Source organism: Westerdykella ornata (assembly GCF_010094085.1).
Source record: "Westerdykella ornata strain CBS 379.55 unplaced genomic scaffold EI97scaffold_19, whole genome shotgun sequence".
NCBI classification, from domain to species: Eukaryota; Fungi; Ascomycota; class Dothideomycetes; order Pleosporales; family Sporormiaceae; genus Westerdykella; species Westerdykella ornata.
In genome coordinates this window covers 398,192-419,805 of record NW_022986869.1, presented here as the reverse complement: position 1 = coordinate 419,805, position 21,614 = coordinate 398,192, and the positions used below count along the sequence as shown (strand labels likewise).

The 21,614-nt window shown below is 54.2% G+C and overlaps 9 protein-coding genes across 9 annotated transcripts; 5 read left to right on the top strand and 4 right to left on the bottom strand.

The window, feature by feature from the left end:
* Window positions 1-535: 535 nt before the first annotated feature.
* On the top strand, window positions 536-1,284 carry EI97DRAFT_357105 (aquaporin-like protein; the record flags this gene model as incomplete). Its single annotated transcript, XM_033794914.1, has 3 exons — window positions 536-715; window positions 768-1,068; window positions 1,115-1,284. Coding segments are annotated over 3 exons (651 nt in total), but the record flags the coding sequence as incomplete, so codon positions are not given.
* A 397-nt stretch (window positions 1,285-1,681) lies between these two features.
* Window positions 1,682-2,529, bottom strand: EI97DRAFT_103679 (uncharacterized protein). Its single transcript, XM_033792907.1, has one exon. The coding sequence runs from the start codon at window positions 2,393-2,395 to the stop codon at window positions 1,940-1,942; it is 456 nt and encodes a 151-aa protein (XP_033652141.1). The 5' UTR covers window positions 2,396-2,529; the 3' UTR covers window positions 1,682-1,939.
* Window positions 2,440-3,144, bottom strand: EI97DRAFT_495337 (DASH complex, subunit Spc19; the record flags this gene model as incomplete). The annotated part of the gene is made up of 2 exons (XM_033802428.1): window positions 2,933-3,144; window positions 2,440-2,844 (listed from the first exon to the last, which is right to left on the bottom strand). The coding sequence occupies exons 1-2, from the start codon at window positions 3,062-3,064 to the stop codon at window positions 2,440-2,442; spliced, it is 537 nt and encodes a 178-aa protein (XP_033652140.1). The 5' UTR covers window positions 3,065-3,144.
* A 111-nt stretch (window positions 3,145-3,255) lies between these two features.
* Window positions 3,256-4,144, top strand: EI97DRAFT_435133 (mitochondrial F1F0 ATP synthase-like protein subunit Atp18). The gene is made up of 4 exons (XM_033798794.1): window positions 3,256-3,343; window positions 3,421-3,450; window positions 3,567-3,617; window positions 3,705-4,144. The coding sequence occupies exons 1-4, from the start codon at window positions 3,307-3,309 to the stop codon at window positions 3,767-3,769; spliced, it is 183 nt and encodes a 60-aa protein (XP_033652139.1). The 5' UTR covers window positions 3,256-3,306; the 3' UTR covers window positions 3,770-4,144.
* Window positions 4,145-5,193: 1,049 nt separating this feature from the next.
* Window positions 5,194-6,312, top strand: EI97DRAFT_103629 (uncharacterized protein). Its single transcript, XM_033792906.1, has one exon. It carries the CDS (start codon window positions 5,365-5,367, stop codon window positions 5,971-5,973), a length of 609 nt encoding a protein of 202 aa, XP_033652138.1. The 5' UTR covers window positions 5,194-5,364; the 3' UTR covers window positions 5,974-6,312.
* EI97DRAFT_103605 (casein kinase-like protein I isoform delta) lies at window positions 5,746-7,532 on the top strand. The gene is made up of 4 exons (XM_033792905.1): window positions 5,746-6,136; window positions 6,215-6,287; window positions 6,339-6,827; window positions 6,883-7,532. Exons 1-4 carry the CDS (start codon window positions 6,125-6,127, stop codon window positions 7,380-7,382), a joined length of 1,074 nt encoding a protein of 357 aa, XP_033652137.1. The 5' UTR covers window positions 5,746-6,124; the 3' UTR covers window positions 7,383-7,532.
* A 988-nt stretch (window positions 7,533-8,520) lies between these two features.
* EI97DRAFT_460164 (uncharacterized protein) lies at window positions 8,521-12,870 on the top strand (the record flags this gene model as incomplete). Its single annotated transcript, XM_033801078.1, has 2 exons — window positions 8,521-11,129; window positions 12,567-12,870. The coding sequence occupies 2 exons, from the start codon at window positions 8,521-8,523 to the stop codon at window positions 12,868-12,870; spliced, it is 2,913 nt and encodes a 970-aa protein (XP_033652136.1).
* Window positions 12,871-14,122: 1,252 nt separating this feature from the next.
* Window positions 14,123-15,305, bottom strand: EI97DRAFT_381414 (serine/threonine protein phosphatase-like protein; the record flags this gene model as incomplete). Its single annotated transcript, XM_033795799.1, is given in 4 exon segments — window positions 14,123-14,212; window positions 14,271-14,629; window positions 14,645-15,050; window positions 15,129-15,305. The coding sequence occupies 4 exon segments, from the start codon at window positions 15,303-15,305 to the stop codon at window positions 14,123-14,125; spliced, it is 1,032 nt and encodes a 343-aa protein (XP_033652135.1).
* Window positions 15,306-17,437: 2,132 nt separating this feature from the next.
* On the bottom strand, window positions 17,438-20,374 carry EI97DRAFT_103424 (uncharacterized protein). Its single transcript, XM_033792903.1, has 2 exons — window positions 20,145-20,374; window positions 17,438-20,043 (listed from the first exon to the last, which is right to left on the bottom strand). The coding sequence occupies exons 1-2, from the start codon at window positions 20,175-20,177 to the stop codon at window positions 17,635-17,637; spliced, it is 2,442 nt and encodes an 813-aa protein (XP_033652134.1). The 5' UTR covers window positions 20,178-20,374; the 3' UTR covers window positions 17,438-17,634.
* Window positions 20,375-21,614: the final 1,240 nt, after the last annotated feature.

Below are 21,614 nucleotides of genomic sequence, written 5' to 3'. Positions count from 1 at the left end.
TGCAGGTGCAGGGCGGTGTTCAGTCGGACGTGGAAGGCCGTAGGATAGATGCAGGCTCGACGCACTCGGGTGTCGAGGATCAGGAGACAGGAAATCGCGATGGAAACAACGTTGTTGCCGTTCAACCCGTCCTTGACTCTTTAACTAGCCTTTTCCCCAGTCTCTTCTCTCCCTCTCTCATGTCATTGCTATCCATCCACCTTCAATTCAGCGTCCAATCCTTGAACGCTTATACGAGTGTATCTCAAACCCGAACATCCCCTCGTCACTTTTACTTTGATCCTACCTGCTTTATTCCTCCCGGAAGGCTGTCTGACTTAGTCGCATTCATCCATACCATCGCCGTCGACTATCTGTATCCATCCGCCCTTGTACCGGCAAGGAAATGGACTCCCCAAGGCCCGCCGACAACTTTGTTGTCCTGCCCGGAATGAAGCCGTCTTACACCACCGAGCCCAAGCACCCAGGGGAAACCCGTCTGGCGAAGGCGAAGTGGCTCTCGAACAGAACCCGCGTTTTGGCGGCTTCTTCTCTGGGTGAATTTGTGGGAACCTTCCTATTCTTGTTCTTCGGTTTTGCTGGCACCAAGATTGCGAACACAGTGGGTGGTGATCCGGCTTCCCGGCTCATGTATATCTCCCTAGCCTTTGGCTTCTCCCTAGCGGTCAATGTCTGGGTATTCCTTCGTGTCAGTGGTGGCCTCTTCAATCCAGCTGTAAGTCCCCAAAGCTTTATTCCTCATATCATTTGCTTATATTGCCACACAGGTCACTGTCGGTCTTGCACTGGTGGGTTCGATTGGGTGGCTGAAGGCGACTGTGCTCGTCGTTTCGCAGGTTGTCGCAAGCATTGCTTCCGCCGCGGTCGTGTCAGCATTGTTCCCCGGTTCCCTCGCAGTCCGAACGACTTTACGCCCGACAACATCCATTGTTCAAGGCGTGTTGATCGAGATGATTTTGACGGCTGAACTCGTATTCGCGGTCTTTATTCTGGCTGCCGAAAAAAGCGAGGCCACATATCTTGCCCCTATTGGCATTGGTCTAGCTCTATTCATAGCTGAGTTGACTGGTGAGTAACCGACCGTTGTCTCTTCATTCACAACTGACAGTTCCAGGTGTCTATTTCACAGGCGGCTCGCTCAACCCAGCACGATCCTTCGGTCCAGAGGTTATTCATGCAAGATTCGATGGCCATCATTGGATCTACTGGGTAGGCCCATTGCTCGGTTCAGTACTGGCAGTCGTCTCCTACCGCCTCATCAAATTCCTCGAATACGAGACAGCGAGTTCAGAGGCCGACAGCCTGCGTTATGCCGACGAACTCCCGAACCATGAAGCAAATGAGTCTCGCCATTTGGCGACACCCAGGTTTTCAACAACGGTTGCTCGGTTGGCTAGGCCGTCAGGTGGACGGAGCGAATGACCGATGACTTCACGCCCCCTCTACAATCCCATCAACACACCTCTGGTCAGCCATCATTCTGATATCGCTCGACACCTATGCTACGACGAAGCCAGCGTTCCCACCAATGATGCCTCGAACTCTACGACTCTTGGGCCTCGACGCGTACGTTTTCTTGTACGCGGACATGGCTTCGGTCTTGATGGGCACCGCTCAGGCAACTACGTTGACCATCGTGTTCGTCACAGACGCATAACCCGCACCGCGCGTTCCTCATTTTCCACCAACTCCAGTGACTGAGCGAACTTACCGTCACGGTTCCTCTTTGGAGTCCGCAGTATCGTCAACGGCGAGCACATCGACGCGGACCGGTTCTTCGTACTGGCATGACGAGAAGCACGGAGATCCATGTGGCTCAGGTCTCTGTTACTTTGCTTTCTTCTGGTTTCCCTATTTCATCATGCGGGCTTGCTTTTGTCCCTAGTGTTCATAGATTGTTGACTTTCTGTATGCTTCCCCTCTGTGCCGTTGTTGGTCGTTATGGGTTTATTAATAGGAACCCTAAGATTGGTCTTTTTGGCGTTACGTGCAATCGGAGAGGAAGGGCGGGGGTACCTGGTCGCGGGAGTGATGCACTATGCTTTACACGCTGTTTTCCTTCGAATTGACGTTTTTCATATGTTTTGTGCTGCACATCTTTCGATCCCTCGCGTTCCAGAGGTAGATTGGTAGTACGGCCTTTTTGGGAAGGTTGACTTGCGTGTTGGTGGCCTCCTTGCTCACTAGGAGAGCCATAGAGTATGTTGGTGGATCCGCCAGCAGCCGCTACCAGTAACCGTGGTGGCAGGTTATGGAGTTCTGACTTGAATCGGGGCGGAGGAAATGCAAAGACCGTTGCAAGCGGAAGAGCGGGGGAATACAGAAAGGTAACTTTCACAATGTAATCCTTCGCTCGGGTATCATAAACTCGGAAGTCCCCTTCAACGCCCTCCATACGCAAACTAATTCCCTAAATAGTCGACAGACTGAGGCCGAACTTCAATCATCGTACAATTGAGGCGCTGCCATGCTCATCCTCAATTGTCTCTCCCTCTGTTTGGCCTGCATCTCTAACGTCTCGACGGCATAGCTCAACCGCTGCTTCTTCTGCCTCAATTGCTTGTACTTCATCTCCTGCAGTGCAGTCATTCCTTTTGTAGTTTCTTCCCCTCCACTTCGACCCTGAGCCCTGCTGCTGGGGCGGAATGCGGAGCCACTGTTGTTATCGTTTCCAAGGCGGCCCTCGTTCAGGTCGCACTTCGCAATGAGGGACTGCTCTCGACGCTCGAGCTTGTCGAGGTAATTCGTAACCCGTTGAAGAAGGTTTTCGATTTCGGGACCAATTTCGGAGAGCAGGGCGGCTTGTGCACTTTGCAGGTCCGGTTCTGAGATGAGCTCGAAATGCTGGTATTGAGTTAGCAACTGAAGGCGTAAGAGATAAAGGAGGTTCCAATCTGAAAACTGCTAGAGACATAGGAATAGGCACACGTACTCTTGTCGTCTGTAGAACTTTAGCCAGGCGAGGGTAGTCGTTTACGCCGGAATCCAATATGTTGATAGATGAATCAAGCAGTTGCATGCTGCTTCGCAAGGACGACACACAGCCCTCCAGTGCCGACGCCATTATTTCTAGAATAAGGTCGCTTAAACCGGTCACGAAATCCTGCGCTGCTGAAAGGATTTGGTGTCATCCGCAGACGCGGGGTTACTGCTGTGATGTTGTTTACCTCTCATCACCACTCCATCGGCAAAACTCCGGACTTGGCACCCGGCCCCGTCCTGCGAAACTTCCGCAAAGCTACGTCTGCTGGCAACCTCACCCATCCACGTCCAAACCCAGCCATTGCCCCTCGGTCGCACATCAACATGTCTCTCCTTGGAAAGAAGTTCCCCGGCGCTGTCGGTACGTCAGTAGTCGCTCCCAATGGGAGATGAGATTCGAAGTGTCGAGATGCAATGGCTAACGTCAACTCTACGCAGCCCGGCCTATGCTCCCCTTCTATGTTTCCGGTACGTCGCTCGAATACGCAATCGCAAGACGAATTCCATGTGCAAAATTGGGAGACATCTCGAGATGGAATGGACTACACGCAGCACCCCGACAGCTCGACTGACAGAACCCCCAGGCCTCGTTATCCTCTACGGCGTCAACTCCTTCGCGACCACATTGGCAGCCAGTTAGTCACCCCGTTCCAATTCCTCCGGACCCATCGCTATGTCGAGCATTCTCCTTTTATATGCAATCGCTAACCACTTCCTTTCAGCCGATGAGTACAAGAACGACCCCCGGAACCCGGCCCTCAGGAACCAAGCCGCTGCCGGCCATTAAATGCACAATCATGGGAAGGGAAGTTCATGAGGCAGCGTACTGAGCGAATTTGGAGGCATTGTACAACACAGCACATGTGCGCGGGGCTGCTGGCATGAAGAAGCATTCCGAGATGACTGTATAGAATTCCCAAGAGATCTCTGTTCCGTCACCAGTACCACTTCATTGCACTCGGAGTTTGTAATACTGACACCGCACGTTTACGTAGCGGAAGCTCGTCTGGAAGCGGATTCAAAAGTACAGGCAAGCGTGGAGCCTGGACAAAAGATTGTCCACGTCTTGGCTGCGTAAAGTCAACGTTGGAACTGCACTGCTCGAGCTTTTCCTGGCGATTTCCAGTTGTCTGGGTATATATGGCGTGTGCTCATCTTGGCCGATTCAGTCAACAAAGCTGAAGCGTCAATTCCGATGTCTCACATGTGACCAGCCTCTGCGCATTCCCGTGACTGGCCTTAGACAGCTGATTCATCGCCCGGTCTTCCGCAAGCCGACACAGTACATACCTAGGTATGTATCTCTTTGCGCCTGATTGTATCCGTGCGAAATCCCGATTGGCTGGATCCAAAGACGACTCAGACACGTGTAGGGCTGTGTCTCGTGGTGATGTAGTTAATCAGGAGGAGAGGATTAAAATCCGCTGCGCCTCTAACATTGGGTAGAGATAGTTGTCGTATTCTGATGTAGCATTGCATTGGTGGGCTGCTTCATACTTCGGCGTTGGGTTGCGAAGACGTCGAGGTGAGCTTGTGCTTTATTCTGTATCAGAAGTTGGTTCTGGAATTCCCACACTGATGGCATTAGGATTTTGACACTTGGAATGTGAGTATAAACGTGCAGAGAAAAGGCTCAGCCCGTTATTCCACCCTAAAAGCCTGCACAAGTTCGTCCTGGTTGCGTTGGGCGCCAATCCGTTGACAAAAACATGCCATCTGATCTTGCTATACTGTGTATTTTAATGGGGTTTTATTGATGTCTGAGAGCCGAGCGCCGTTTGACCACATCTATGGCGGCTGTTCTTCTTCTAATGATTTTCATCAGAGACAAAGCTGGCATATCTAACCAGCTGTGGCTCCGTAAATCATGACCTGGAGGAGATCCCGCGGCTAGACGGGAAACTACCATGCTTGCATCTCCAAAGGCCCGAGAATCCAGTGTCCAGGCCTCGCGCATCACCTCGGATCCTAAATAAAAGCCGCAACCAGACGGGAGCAGGGTCCGGGATGTGGTCGGCGGAGCAAGTCCACGCAGCCTAAGTTTCACTCAAGCTTCTGCAACACGAATTTTGGTGCTGATCTCATGTTTTGGGAAGCCCAGGAGAATTTATATAATCCCGCATCTGCCAAACCACAAGTTTTATAGAAACTGCAGAGGGGGATCTGGTTCTCTAGGCCGGAAAGCCGGGACTATAATGAGGGCGCATAAAGGGGGTTGCGGGTAGGCGGATAGGCCGGAGTAAAGCGCCTGCTCCGGTGCATGAGGAGGCGAATAATGGGAACCCTGGAAGTATACAGGCGATCCAAAGTGCGCACTCAGGGTCAAACAGCCCGTAGAGAATACAAACAGTGAAATGACGATAATGACGGTGATGATAAATCATGGCATCGACACAAACGTGCGTGCCAGACCGGAGAACTTGCTGTTCTGCCCAAGTTAGTTGCCAACAACAAAACACAGCCTCTCAGCTGGACCGCGCAGCTGTCCAGACCCGTTGGCTCCTTCACTTTCACCACGGATCACGTGGCGGTGTAGCCGGACTTGGCGCCCGAGTTAGCAGGTTGGCGATGAAAGGCCTCTCTCACTGCTGCTCTCAACTCTGCCACTCCTCCTGTCCACCTTCACGTCTCGCACCCCTATCCACCATCGAGTGGCATTCCCAGAGGCTTATTCCGCTGTTACCCCTGCGTGCAGCTGCCTCCCCACGCTTTATTCCCCTCCACCGCCCGCAAACACGTCGTTGCACACGCAGCAGCCGCCGTCGCCGGTTGTCGTTGGGCTTCGTCCGCCATTCACGCACGCCCTGTAAGTCAACTAGCCCCGGATTTTGCGTGCCTCCCGCCACCACCTCACCCACTGCTCCATCACTGCCTCGCTTCTACTTAAGGACCAAGAAGAACACCACTCTTTGCCTCCTTTTCCTCCTCTCCTCTCTCGATTCTACTCTCTCTTCGCTCCCCTGTCCGCTACTCGCTAGCGCAGCCGGCTGACACACCGCCTCGTTGGCAAAGTCCCCGCCTCGTCACTGACCGGCATTTCCCAGCCTGAACACCACCGCATAACCTCCCGACCGACGACTCCTCTACAACTCCGACAGGAACGACGACAGGCCAACCTCCTCAAGGTTGAACCTCAGCAAACATGACCACAATGGTATGCGGTTCCCACACTCAGCTGTCGTGGCACTGCGTCGAACGCGATGCAATTTGAGCAGGGCTGACTCTCTCTTAGGATCTCCGTGTCGGCAACAAATACCGTATTGGAAGAAAGATTGGTAGTGGCAGTTTCGGTGATATCTACCTTGGTGCGTATTCCCGAAATGCTTGTCAAATGCTTCGTACTGACCAGTCCAAAGGCACCAACATCATCTCAGGCGAAGAGATTGCCATCAAGCTCGAAAGCGTCAAGGCCAAGCACCCACAACTCGAATATGAGGCTCGCGTCTACAAGTCCCTGGCTGGCGGTGTCGGCATCCCCTTCGTCCGCTGGTTCGGAACCGAATGCGACTACAACGCCATGGTTCTGGACCTCCTCGGCCCCAGTCTGGAGGACTTGTTCAACTTCTGCAACCGCAAATTCTCCCTCAAGACCGTCCTGCTCTTGGCCGATCAGCTCATCTCTCGCATTGAGTACATCCATGCCAAGTCGTTCATCCACCGTGACATCAAGCCGGACAACTTTCTGATGGGCATCGGAAAGCGTGGCAACCAGGTCAATGTGATCGATTTCGGTCTGGCCAAGAAGTACCGTGACCCCAAGACTCACTTCCATATTCCTTACCGTGAGAACAAGAACCTCACTGGCACTGCCCGTTATGCAAGCATTAACACCCACTTGGGTGTCGGTATGTTCAAACCTGTACCTGTCGATTATGCCTAGGATACTGACTTTTCTACAAGAACAATCCCGCCGTGACGACATGGAGTCGCTCGGATACGTTATGCTCTACTTCTGCCGCGGATCTCTGCCCTGGCAAGGTCTCAAGGCTGCCACCAAGAAGCAGAAGTACGATCGTATCATGGAGAAGAAGATGACAACCCCTACCGAGGTCCTCTGCCGTGGATTCCCTAACGAATTCGCCATTTACCTTAACTACACGCGCTCACTCCGTTTCGATGACAAGCCGGACTACTCGTACCTGCGCAAGATTTTCCGCGATCTCTTCGTTCGTGAGGGCTTCCAATACGACTATGTCTTCGACTGGACCGTCTACAAGTACCAGAAGAACGCTGCTGCCATCGCTAACGCGAATGGCAATGCGGGCCAGAATGAAGAGGATGACAAGAACGGTCGTGGACGCCACGTCACCACCACGAACGCTGCGAACGCCGGTACTCCCGCCGCTAACACCAACAAGCGTGGACCCGTCGTAGCACGTCAAGAAGGCACCGGAATGTGAGTTCGACATATCCGATCTTAGTAAGGGACTCCTCTCCTCTGCGTTTAGTGTTCGTTCATAACGCTCGGCGCGGGGGATTGCCAGCTTCAGACCTTACTAACATCTGTTCTCATGTTCAGGCAGCTTCGTTCGTCTAACAAGCGTGGCGGTGCGGATCAGTATCTTTCTGGCGGCTACTGAATCTGACACGGCTCTGGCTCGGCTCATCAACTTTCTTTAGTGGACGTCGTCGAACAACTCCACTTATTCAACACTTGGGAAACGCGGCAGTGCCGTCCTGCTACATCATTGGACGGCTGTCACTCTCCCTCTAAACCAGAACTTGGCAACGTCAGTCGATCCTTTTGACCAGGACCTGGATCCGGCGCTCGAGGATTGATTTCTGCCAAGGCCTGGAATCCGACGATAACTTCGGGACTATCTGACACCCTGCAAGTTCTGTCACGATTGTGCGTTGTCATATCCTTCTTCGGGCTCGATCAGAAGTGCGGATCAGCAACATGTCCAAGTCATCAGTCGACGATTCTATCTGGGAAAACTCCATAGGATGATGGTCTTCAGTTTTGTTTTTCGCGTTTGTCTCAAGCCATTAATTACTCCCCCCTGCCCCCTGCTTTTCTGTCGTTTCCTATTTCCTATCCGGACGTTTCCCTCCTTCGCGGAATGGTCTACCAGCTTGTGGGGATGTTTCAGAATGCTAAGGGGACGAGTACAACCAAATTGCACACTACAGGAGGGAATCGTAAGGGAAGCCGAGTTAGCTGGAGAACATACGGTATAGGCATGGTACGCGGCAAGTGCGGCGTCGTCATCCGAGTCCCGCAGTATTGCGGTTCTTCGATGGGTCCAGCCCTGCGCGCTACCGTGCGGTGGAGGGGTCGCTCCGGAGATGGGTGGTACTTTGGAGTTTATCTGCTATACAATGACAATGTTTCCTTATAACAGCTTAAACTTGTGGTGGGTGATCCACGTTGCATTTACTGTACTGTAGAAGGCTTTGCAGCTGCAATGGCTTTTCTGTGATTGGTGTATTGTCTAAACCCAAAGCGGCATAGTGCGGCGTTGCAGTCGCCCCCCATATCACTTTTTGTTTGAGTTCTACAGAACAGAACAGTGGCACGACACCCAATTGCCTCCAATGCTCGCGGCAAAGAGTCTCCCGGCCGTGTGCCTGCCGTGCCGGCTCAGGATATCGGCCTCACAATTCCGCCATGTGGCCCCGATGGCGAGGTCGCAGCGCCTGCAATCCAAAGTCGGAGCAGCTCCACCCGTGAAGCGCACCTTCACGACCACGACCCGGGCGCGAGGGAACGATGCCACCACTGAGACGTCGGCAGCGACAGCGACTCAGTCAGACGAAGCGTCGTCGTCCTTTTCCGAGGCGCCGAAGTTGACGGTCGAGGAGAGGGTGCGGGGAGCGCGGCAGCTCTTCGGGGACGCGTTGCCGCGCGGGGCGTTGGCCGAGGAGGAATACGTCGTGTATGAGCGGCTATACGGGACGCCCGTGTTTGTGGATCGGATGGAGGATATTGAGGGGTTCAAGGGGGTTGGGGGAGAAGAGGGAGAGGAGGTTTTTGATGAGGAGGAGGAAGGGGCGAGCGAGGGGGCTAGTGTGTTGCAGAGACGGATGAGCGATGGGCGGTTCGAGGAGGTGGAGGTGTTTGATGAGTTTTGGGAGGAGGAGGAGGATGGGGATACGGAGGTGGAAGGGAGAGGGGAGGGATTGGAGAGGGAGAGGGAGGAGGGGATGACGAGGGAGGAGTGGGAGGCTATTAAGGAAAAGAAGGCGGAGAGGTATCATCGGGAGGTGTATGATAAGAGTATGGCGTCGTTGGAGGGGATTATGGAAGAGGAGGCAGGGGAAGAGGGAGAGCAGGAGGAAGAAGACGATGGGTTCATGAGGGCGCATCCCTTGACGATTGCGGGACGGTTCAAACCTTCGCCGTCGACTGTGTTCCTCCCCAAGGAGACGCTCGTGGATCCCGTCGCGGAGATACTGACGCGCGCGAACCACAAACACCTCGCCGAGTCGGCGAAGAATATCTTTGGGGGACACGGGCTGCCGCATTCGGCGACGACGCCGGCCGCGCACCTCAACAAGGAGCAGAAGCCTATACCGCTGGATCCGTCGCAGGCGGACATGGGCAATATCGAGAGCGATTCGTACTTGGCCGCTGTGATGCCGGGCACGTACGCCACGGTCATGAGCACGCTGGTGGAGGTGCGGAAGAGGCTGGGTACACCGTGGATGGAACACCTGCTGAAGAAGAAGGGCGGGCCTCTCGTTCTGGACGCAGGCGCTGGCGGTGCCGGCGTGCTCGCCTGGCACGAGGTGCTCAAAGCAGAGTGGGCACGCATGCACGAGGAGTCGGGCAATGTCTCGCACGGTGCCGCACCGCTGGGCAAATCGACCGTATTGACGGCTTCGTCTACATTGCGGCACCGCGCCAGCCGTCTGCTGGAGAACACGACGTTCATCCCTCGCCTCCCGGACCTGGACGCCAAGGACGTGAGAGACGAGGTGGAGAGGGAGATCAACGTGCAGCAGCCGCGGAAACTGTACGATCTCATCATCGCGCCGCACACGCTGTGGCCGTTGAAGCAGGAGTATCAGCGCAAGGAGCAGGTGGAGAAGTACTGGTCGCTGCTGAATCCCAAGGGGGGTGTGCTCATCATACTGGAGAAGGGGTTGCCGAGGGGGTTTGAGGTGGTGGCGGCCGCGAGACAATTCCTGCTGGAGAAGCGGATCAAGTCTCCTGATGCCACTACTGCAGGTACTCAGGAGGAGGAAACGGCTTCCTCCTCCACCCCAGACCCACGGCAGAACGCAGACGACGCCGATCTCCGCGAAACCGGCATGATCATTGCGCCCTGCACCAACCACGGCCGGTGCCCCATGTACAAAACCCCGGGCGTCTCGCTCGGCCGGAAGGACTTCTGCTTCTTCAGCCAGCGGTACATACGCCCGCCGTACCTGCAGCGCATACTGAACGCCACGGACCGCAACCACGAGGACGTGCAGTTCAGCTACCTGGCCGTGCAGAGGGGCCGCGACCAGCGATTGCCGCTGCATGATCTCCTGGGCAAAGGCGTCGTGCAGGGCGAGGAGGCGACGCTCAAGGCGTTTGCGGGCCATGAGTGGAAAGTTGCGTCTCCGGGCTCGACTACGACGTACACGAATGGACCGACATCTACAACAACATCAACATCGTCATCATCATCGGCTCTCTCAGAATCATCACAACAACCCCTCGAAGTCGAGCCCCAAACCGCCGCCGACATCAACCCGCTCACCCTGCCGCGCCTCATCCTCCCCGCGCTCAAACGCCGGGGCCACATCGTCATGGACGTGTGCACGCCGTCGGCCACGCTCGAGCGCTGGACGGTACCCCGGTCCTTCAGCCGGCAGGCCTTCCGGGACGCGCGCAAAGCACAGTGGGGGGATCTGTGGGCCTTGGGCGCCAAGACGCGGATCGAGAGGAGTGTGAGGCTCGGACGCCCCAGGGACGAGTTTGATAAGAAGGGGAGGAGGGTTAAGGGTGGGAATAAGGTGAGGAGGCAGGTGATTGAGATTGATGTCGGGGATGAGGGGAGGGTGGAGGGGATGAGGGCGAGGAGGGATGGGAGGGGTGGGTTTGTGGATGGTGCGGATGGGAGGGGGTGGGATAGGAAGATTCGGGGGAGTGGGGGGAGGAAGGGGAGGAGGAGGGGGGTGAAGAGTGGGGAGGAGGTTTTGGAGGAGTTGATGTAGGGGTTTGGATTCGGAAATGGGAAAGGGAAAAGGGAGGGAGGGGTATGATGGGTATGTGGATGGTCGGGATTTGGATGGCAAGGGATCAACGGCGTCGGGAAAATGGGGAGGAAGGGAACGGAAGGGTATGTATAACAGCAACACTCTCATCATCATATCATCATGGGTATAGACGGGACCAATCTCATGGAAAAGGTGGAAAACGTGGGGTTAGGGTTTTGGTCAGGGTTCTCGGATTCTCTCCACATCTTCCTCTTGCAGGAGTGTACAGACAGTTGCGGCATCTCTGATCTACTTGTAATGTACTTGTACTTTTTCTAAGCTTGTAGCTAAGCTTGTACTTGTATACTAGACTCTGGAAAATATCTAGAGACGTGATTGATTGGGATAAAGGATTGAGGGGGAATTGCTCCCCTTGAAAGGTTTAACTCGCCTCTTACAAGATAGCTACAGTGCTGGGTTTAGGATCCATCGATCCATCCATCCATCTATCTATCTAGTGTTTATGCTTGTGGGTGCTACTTGTGCGGCAGGCAGGACAGGAGACTTCAGTGGTTGAGTGGGTGTTGGTGTTGTTGGGTACGCGATACATCTGTCTGTCTGTCCGTCAGTCCATCTGTCTAGATGGATAGAGAGATAGATAAAGACTTTCCCTGCTTAGTTTCTAGGGGACATGGGGGCACATTCTTAAGCACGCGTGTAAGTAAACAAACAAGCAAGTAAGTAGCTAGGCAAGTAAGTAAGTAAACAATAACACACGCAAAATCGTTCGGCCTCTACCCCTAGCTACATACAGTAAAGACTAGCTAAAACTCGCGGCTCGACTTCCTCCCTAAGACGTAGCAGCAAAGTGTATCTAGTAGTACACCCATTTAACCAAGACAAGCCAAGGGAAAGAAGGGAGGAAGGAGTGCTTTGCATGAAAACTAAAAAAAAATTGAGTAGGGGGGTTAGCCTCCAAAGGTTAGGGGGTTGGAAAATTCTAGGAGAAACGGGCTTGCAAATGCGAATGCAACAGACTAAAAGATAAGATTGCTACTTCATTAGAAGACGAGGAGGGCGAGGACTAAACAGACAAACGGGCGAACACGACTAAACAAATGAGGGTTTTTTCTCGAGAACATGGGAAGAAAGAAAGCCAAGTGCAAAGAGAGCCAGCACGTTAACAGGGAAGAAAAAAAAAACGAAAACGAGAACAACGCGTACGGTTACGTTAAGATAACAAGGAAGGAAAGACGACCATGGAACCAAGAGAGAGAGAGAGAGATGGGGTGGGAACGAGGCTGCATTTTTTCTTCGCAGCTAGACTACGCATTAATCCAGACTAAAATATGCTTACTTCCTTATTGTATATTATATATTGTGGATATAAGGTAAAAAGTTCCGTGTATTATTATATATACAGGATACTTATCGAGTACTCTTGCAAGTAGAAAGTACAAGAAGAAGGAGAAGAAGAAGGAGAAGAAGAAGGAGAAGAAGAAGGAGAAGGAGAAGGAGAAGAAGAAGGAGAAGAAGAAGGAGAAGAAGAAGGAGAAGAAGAAGGAGAAGAAGAAGGAGAAGAAGAAGGAGGAGAAAGCAATAATAGAGACAGAGACAGAGACAGAGAACAGAGAACAGAGAACAGAGAACAGAGAACAGAGAACAGAGACAGAGACACAGACGGAGATAGAGACAGAAAAGAAGCAACTCAACTTCACCGCAAAGAGTCCCGACACCACCACCACCAACACTTAACAATCCTTAGAAAAACCATTAGGCCTATTTCGTCGTCGAACAGCAGATAGGGATAGGGAAGACCTACTATACTTGTATATATAACAGCCCTCCCTTTCTCTATCAAGACCCTACCTAGTGTTTTGTTTAGCCACCCCACAGCCTTACCATCACGACACCATCACGACACCACGACACCACACCACACCACACGACAAGCACTAATCACTAATCACTAATCAATCACAAACGCACACATCTGCTAAACTCTGAGTTCCACATAAGCGTACATAACACCCCACACCCCCCTCTCCCTCTTAATCGCCCTCGCCCTCGCACCCGCGGGACTTACTCCTCCCTCCTCTCCCTCCCCCCGCACGCCCTCCGCCAGCCAACAAAACCGACAGACAGCTACAGCCACGCCCCGAAAAAGGACAAAACAGATAACAAAAAAGGAAAAAAGGTCAAAGGAAAACAGCGGACCCCTTGACGCAAGGGACAGAAGATCCTCGGAAAAAAAGGCACAAAACAAGGGCAGAGGGACAAGGGACAAATGTACCATTAAGCATGCCTCCCAGTGTGTGTGTGTGTGAACTGAAACACGCCTGCACCGGACCAGATTCGAGGAAAGAGATCCGTGACAGAGCCGGCGAACGCACGCCCACCGCACATCTACCCGTTCCATGACGTCTTCCCCCCCGGAAAATCCCAATATCCCCACGTAGACATACAACCCAGAAACCCATCCATGGCTCCGAGCGTGTACACATGCGATAAGGAACGACCGTCAATCGTGTCAGACATGAATCGTTTTTGTTCTTTTCGTCTTTGCCGCTGCACCGAGACATGCTTCATGCTAGACGTGTCCTAACCATGTATACAGTATCTCAGCTTCTTGCCGGCCGGGAGAGCCGAATCCAGAAGTACAGACGATCCCAGGCGCCGGTGCCGCCGATATGCCATGACAGAGGAAGGGCCGAGTTCGCTGCCGTAATTCGCGTCAAGCTCGATTAGACATATCGGAAAAGCAGGTTCAAAAGTGTAACACATGTCGATCGGGGGTAAGGGGTGCCGAGAAAGGAAAGTGGGGAACGATATCGATGTAATGCGGGGAAGGGGCTCGCAAAGCTGATTCGGCGTCGAGACTTGAGAGGGCTTAACAATATCGCGCTGTCTATCGGCGCCCAAATCTGCTGTAGAGAAGTTGGCAACTGTTCTGTCATGCTGAAGGGAGTCGGGGATGGGAATTGACAAACGACAATGGCGAAACGGCTCATTTGAGAGGTCCCCTCTCCAGACGCGGGGACATCGGCCTGCCTAACTTGGGAACGTACTTTTGCTTCTTTTCTGCTGGCTTCAGGATCTAAACGCGAAGACGTTAGTATTCATAACCAGCATCTTCGCCCGCAATCGGTTCTTACCTGGAATGAGCAGAGCAGACTCTCGTCCACACTCATCATGGCGCCCGCGTTGTCAAACTCGCCACAATAGTTCGGCGCGCTGAATAGCGTAACGAGCTGTCGTTTCGAGAAGAACTCATACCCGTCCTCGACAACCTGATGGGCACGGCAGATGAGGTCCATGTCGTGCTTCTGCAGGAACCGGGACACAACATCTGGGCCGAATGTGAAGGAGACGCCTCGATCGTTTTCGCTCCAGCCCGTGATGTCCTTATCGGGGTCAGACCAGAGAAGATCGCAGAGAAGACCGCAATCCGGAATCTGCGATAGATTAGAATCAGTTTGAGAGACGGCGGATCTAGACGGATGCCAAAGGCATTCTCGCAAATGTCAACTTACATCCGTCGGCCTCATAACCCGGCGAATCTGCTCCATCGAGTTCAAGTCGGGGCTCAATCCTCCATGCATGGTGAAGATCTTCTCGTCGATGATTGCAGCAATTGGCAGGCAGTTGAAGCAATCCGTGAACGTCTTCCACAGCTTGATGTTGTACCTTCTCTTGCACTCGTCGTAGAAGCCGTAGATGCGGTTGATGGACGCGCACTCGTGGTTTCCGCGCAGAATGAAAAAGTTTTCGGGGTACTTGATCTTGTATGCGAGCAACAAGCAGATGGTCTCCAAAGATTGCTTGCCACGGTCGACATAGTCTCCGAGGAAGAGATAGTTTGCTTCGGGCGGGAAGCCGCCATACTCGAACAGGCGCAGCAAATCGTAGTATTGGCCGTGTATATCGCCGCAAATCTGCTCGAGGGATCAGTAACTGCATGGGGGAAAGGAAAGGAGGGATGTGCGAATTGAGCGCATTCAAAGACTGCTCACCTTTATCGGCGCCTCCAGCTCTAGTAGGATGGGCTGCGAAATGAAGATCTCGCGAGCCTTGGTGCAGAGATATCGGATCTCCGTCTCCAGCAGCTGAACCTGCTTCCCCGGCCTGCTGCCTCGCACCTCGAGCAGTCTATCTATGATGGAATCGAGATCCACCTCGTTTTCGGCCATGGCTGGAGCGTGTTACCTGGCTTGATGTAAGGGTTCTAGTAGATGCAAGGGTGGAGGCCCTCGCGCGGGTAGAGGGTGGAAAGCAGCGGTTGATGTGCAGTTGTCGTTCACAGTCTCTGGAGAGAGGGAGTTGTGTTAGCAAGAGCAAGTTCCGGCGTGACAGAGACGCCACAGTGACTCCTGGTCGAGATCGCCAAGAGGCAGGCGACAGTGAAAGTAACATTGGTAAGCAAACTCGACGACATACCTCTCGTGCAAGTAGCGGTGTTCTGGTGTGAAGGGCAGGTCGCGAGCGGTGCTCGGAAACAGCAGAGAATGGCTCGAAGCCCCTCAGAGATGCAAGCGTGTATGGGTGACGCACGAGACTGTGTCCGAGGCTGCGGGGCTCGAAAGTTAATTGATTAGATCGACAACAGTATACCTGAGGCTGCACGGGGCCAGGAAGGCGAGCGCGCGATGGCAGCGGGAGGCTGAGGCGCTGGAGAGGCCTGAAGCTGTTGAGCAGGTGGGCGAGGGAGATTGTCGTGCTTCACCGCCTGGATGCGCGGCGGATGGAGAAGGCGAGCTGGACGAGGGCGCGAGGTTGGTGGAGAGGCGTCTGTTCTGCGATGCAGCGACGAGCGAGCGAGAATGGGCGTGTTGCTGGCGGGGGAGCAGAGTGGTGAGAAGAGGGCGGATGTTGTAGCAGCGTCGGGCCCAAGGTTTGTGTTTGAGGTTGCTGCGCTCAGGCCTCTTGGAAAGAATGTGCCCTACGAGAAAGACGCTAAACCGCTCTGGGGTGGCGCGACACGGCCGACGATGAAAAGTAGCGCAACAGGACCCCTTCGAGGTACCTACGCGATGCAGGCACAGCAAAGCGGAGACTGGGCAGAGAAAAGCGCGTAGGTACACGGGTCAATGTGGTGGGAGAGTAATAACAAACGTCCGTCTCCTGGCAGCGAGGGGAAGTTGAAGTCTCTTCAGGCCGGCCCCCTCGGGTCAGGCAGTCAGCAAGCAGAAGAAGAACACCACGAGCAGGCCCTTTCCCAGACGCCCATGCGCCACACTCCTCTGCTGGTCCCATCCTCCTATCATTACTCGTTACTCGGCCAGAGTATTATTTCATCACCCCTCTCAGAACCCTTCCACGCCTCACATCCAGCCGGATTCCCCTTCTTGGAGCCCCACCTCCTCCCCTCAAAGAATGGACGCGCAAGAATTCTAGGCCCTGTGCGACTAGTGGATATTGAAACCGTGATTTGATTTCACTGCGCCTGCTCATGCCAATGCCAATGACATATCAGAGGCCAGAAGAGCAACGGTTTTACGGCACTGCAGTATCTGCATCAGCAATTCCTGGACACCTGCTCCATACCTATTATTATATTCGCCCCGAGTACATTCGTTGAAATGCTCCTCCCTCGACCAATACTGTACCCCTCTCTCCTGTGTACTAGGCACCAGCCGGTCCGCGCCGAGAGACATCAGAGGACCCAGCCAACCACCTGCATGTCCACAGTAGACGAACTCCACCCTTTGTCCTCACCGGTGTCCAGGGGCCATGGCAAAACTACTATTGACCCCTCTAGCAGGCTTGGGTACGACATCCTGGCAATCCACGAGCCAACTTGTTGACCTTCAAGACGACAACAATAAAGACAGATTCCCCACGGACGAGGTTGGGGCGCTCATCACGTGCATCTGGAAAGGTCAAATATTCAGCATATTGCAAGGGAGAAAGCGTCGTCGTTCATATTTCGTGGACATGAAACCATGCCGTGCAATCTGCAGATGACTTGACCTCCCGTCCATCCGATAATCCCCTTCGAATCCCTTGCAATCAATAAGGCCGTTGAACATGATCCTTCCAGGGTAACCGCCCTTCACAAACCCCACCCCGTCTATGATACAATGTCGGATAGCGAAAAGACAGGACATGCAATGCCGAAAATGCATGCAGAACAATCCTTTTGCGACAATACCGCCCTCGAGGAGAGAAGAGAAACAAAACAACTCAAATGCTAAACGTACAGCGAGCGGCACAAACGCGTCGCCCAAAAGTCTTCCAAAATGTCAAATCACCCAACGCCATGCAAAAAAAAAATCTTTTGACAAAAGCGAAGCACGTCGACAAGCAAAATCTTAGAAACACATGAAGAAAAGAAGACGCTGATACGGAAAAACTGCCGGCGAGCGGAAGTTCGACCGAATATCAAGGACGAAAACGAGAACAGAAGATACAAAGATCAACTTTGGGGTATCGCAAAATGAGCATTACGAGGAACCGTACGCTCCTTCATTCGGATAACTGGCGTGGCAAGATCAAATCAAGCTTTTGGTGGGAAGAGTGTCAACCGAGAGTTCGACCGCCTGACACAATGCCTTGGCTTGGTGTACGGTGCAGGCCAGGTGTCATGCCCGGCGATGTGTATGTCCCTTCGTGGAAAGGTGTCACGGTAGGGTTATCCCAACCGTCGTCCCCCAGAGCGCTCAACCAGTTTGGCCCGAGGTCTTGCCGTAGGGCCTCGATCTTCTTCTTGTACAGGTCGCTGCCCACGTCCAATTCAGCACCAGCAGCGTGAGTTGGCGGCTGGGGCGAGCTCTTGTCTATCGGCGGCCGCTCCTGCTTTGTGGGCCGTGCTGGCAATTCGGCGAAAGGCTCTTCGACCGGAGCACATTGACTGGAGTGACTAGCGCCTATGGCGGTTCTCGACTCGTCGACAAGAGGCGTTGTTTCACATCTCACTTGAGCTGCGGGCTCGGAGGTGGGAGGAGCTACAGCTGCATGTGAGACGGTTGCAAGGGGATTCTCCGTAGATGGGAGCGCAGGCTCCGGGTCACTCTGGAAACTATCCCTCTGAGAGAGCTCCACAACCCTCCTCTTGGCTGGTTTCTTCTTCTTGTGTGAGCCGGCAAATCCACTCTTTGATCGATGGTGCGAAGCCATCCTTCGAGGGGTGTTGATAGCAGGTGCTGTATTGTCAATGGGAATGATCACCTTGGGTGGAACGTAAGGTGCGGGTGCTTCTTCCTCAGGAGGAGGCTTCATCACGGGAGGGTTAGGCAGCTCAGGCGCTCGATCGACCAGCTGTTTGCGTTCGCTGCTTCGCGGGCCTTCGGTATCTATGATAATATCCTCGGTGTATCCCGGCGTCTTTCGGAACAAGTTGAAGATGGTGACCCTATAATTCGGGTATGCTTTGCAGAAAGGGTTGCGATTCACGTAGACTTCTCTCAGAGAGTCAGGCACACCCGTTAGTCTGGCGATCTCGGTAGGATCCATCAACTTGTTGTCTCTAACATCCACGCGTTCCAACGTGGGTATCCGCTCGATGCCGGCAAGCGAGGTAAGCCGGTTAGAGCGAAGATTAAGTGTAGTGATAGCGGGTAGAGGGTTGCGGGTCAGGGAGTGGAGGCTGGCTATCATGCAGTTGGAGAGATTGAGGGCACGAAGGCACGACAACGTTGCTAGGCTGTCCGGGATCTCAACGAAAAGGTTCGATGACAGATCTAGAGATTGCAGCGTGTTCGCCAGGGGAGCCAGACTGGTGGCTGAAATATTGGTTAACGCATTGTCAGCTAGACTGAGGTGTCGAAGGAAGCGCCATTTGGTGGAAGGGAACCATCCGAGCGAGAGGAGATTGGGCGAGCTACCCCTGGGTGTCGCCGATCGGATACTCGAGGATGAGCTTCCAGACGAGCGCCTCAGGTTAGGCGCACTGTTCTTCCCGTATCCCTGAACTGAGCCATGCCGCGAGCTGTGCGGTCGTATGGGCGACGTGCTTCGCTGACGTCGCGGACCTGCCTTGGAGTTTGGACTCCCAGACTGTTTATCCACGGCGCCAGGCGACGTGGGCGGAGACTGGGAACGAGCCAACTGTGCGTGCCGGGGAGTCGGACTTCCAGAAGGATACGGCACTGACGGGGACGGAGGGACCTTGGCTGAGCGCCTTCGTCGCTTGTCCATGTCGTCCAGGACTATATGTATGAGAAGGTCGGCGGGATCGTCGACCCCTGCACGTTTCACGGTGAGGCTCCGCAGGTTCTCGGCCAATCGATCCCAGCCGTAGAACTGGCGGAAGTCGACATCGTAGATTTCCAGGGCCGTGACGTTCTTGAAGGCGAACAGAGGCACGGCACTGTCGAATGGAAACTCTTCGTATCCAGCAATGAGCTTGGCCCTGTGGTCCGGCGCCAGCCTCAAGCACGGAATCTTGGTGAAGGCGGAGAAGAGGTATTTCAAATCTTCCTGAATGGCAGCCTTCTGTTTCTCCGCCTTGGCCGCGCTGTTGGACGAGAGACGGAGAGACGACCAGAGAGAAGACATGCTGGACATGACACTGCGGATGCTGGAAACCGAATGCATCGAGTCCCGATCCGACGACCTCGACTTGTTCCGCTGTGCACTGCTGAGAAAAGACACATAGTTTGCGGGATGAGCGTCCGTGTGAATATTCTCCAAGCGCACATTCATAGGACCAACCTCGATGCCCAGTTCCTCGAAACGAGAAAGCAAGTAGAAGAGGTGATGCGGGGTCAGGGTCAGTTTCGCAGGCTTCAAGGTTGTTGAGGTGAATTTCAAGGACGGAAGCGATAAGGCCGAGGCCCAGACGCTGGAGCTGGAAGACGAGGTTGCATTGGTAGACGTGGGCGATGACTGCGAGGGTGCGGTCCCTTGTCCATGTTTGGGAGTCTGGCGCTGCAATTGCAAGGCGTTTGCGAGGGCTTTCTCATGCGTTCGTACAAAGTATGCGAGGCTCTGATGAGTATCAGCATTCCGTTGGCTTGTCCGTCACCGTAGCCTCGAGCTATGTTGGGGGATACTCGTCCAGGCATAGGCACTGCCCTGGAACTGCGTACCTTTATGAAAACCTCTCCATCCTCTGTGTCCATGATTCAATGTATAGCAAACAAGTGCATATAGGTGTAGGGTTGCGGAGCGAACTTGTACGTGGAGGAGAGGCCGAGAAAAGGCCACGAAGACCAAGGTTCGAAGGAAGACGATGCGGTGGGAGTCAGTTGCTCCTTCGCAAGGTGGGTGCCCTGCCGGGTAGGGCGAGAGTGAGAGTGGGAGGGCGTGCGTGTGTGGTGCTGTCGGCCACGGTCACGTACGGAACCTGGCTGGTCAGCTCGGTGCCACGAGATGTACAGAAAAAAGGACTCGAACAAGACTCGAAAGGCTGGTGTACAAGTAGGAGGTTGTTGTCGTTGGAGATGGGTCTTGGCAGGCTCTTGAGTGGGTTGGGGGCTGGTGGACGTACCGTGGGAGTTCCTCCTCGTGCCCTAGGGGGTGGGAGTCCTAGGTGAGGAAGAGAGAAGGGGGGGAGGGTGCAGATATCTAATATGCACCAGCGAGGGTGCGAGACGGGAGAGGAGAGGAGAGGGGAGGAGCGCAACTGAGGTGGGCGGGCGACGAATGGAGGGCGAGATAGCGCAGGACGCGGTGAGGTGCAGCGACCGGGGGCAAGGAGCAGGAGGGGAGCACGGCTGCGAGTCGAGGCACAGGCATGCGCAGCGCGGCAGGCTGCACGAAGCGGAGCAAGCGGAAGAAGCACGCCTGCAGGGAAAAAAAAGGACGGCAGGGAGGTCCAAGGAGAATATAATAGCTGCGGGTATCTCGAAGGAAAACGAGGTGGTGAAGGGAAACCAGGAAATAATGCGCCAGCAGTAGTGGACCCGACGGTCGGATAGTCTCGTCGAAAGGCACGCTGGGGTGGTGGAGGGGCTGTTCGGGTCGCCTCAGCGACGGTTCCATGTGGCTGCGACAACAACCGCGCAAGAGTGATGAGGGGGATAACCGTGAGACAAAGAAGAGGCGGAAAAGGGGAGATGAAAGTGGTGAGCTGGGAGGGGAAGGGGATGTACTCGAAGCTGCTTGGGAGGAAGAAATTGCACGATGCATATTATTATGGCCGCAGACGGGATGCAGTGCAGCACGAGCATGTGCGAGGAAGGAGCCATGAGGCCTGGAGGCCGGCCAATCACGGCAACAGCAGACCCCCTGCCGTCAAAGACAGTCTCTTCTTGACAGCCTCTCAACGCCTCTCGTCTGACCAGTGTCTGTATACCGCCTCTCTACGGCGTACCGCCTGGATATCTCCAGTTCTGGAGCAACAACTGATTGTTTGATGGTGCGAACAACAGGTTGCCCTCGTTTGCGGGTGGATCTCTGCGGGGAGAGAATGGTGCTCAAAGGTCGACTATTACAGAGGCCATCTGCCCACCACCTCCGAGCACCAAGCTTTCGAGGTGATGGCGTGGTTTGGCGAAGCGGTTCCCTGCAAGCGCGCCCTGGCCGTCGGCCTACTGTGTTAGTGTGGGACAACCTTG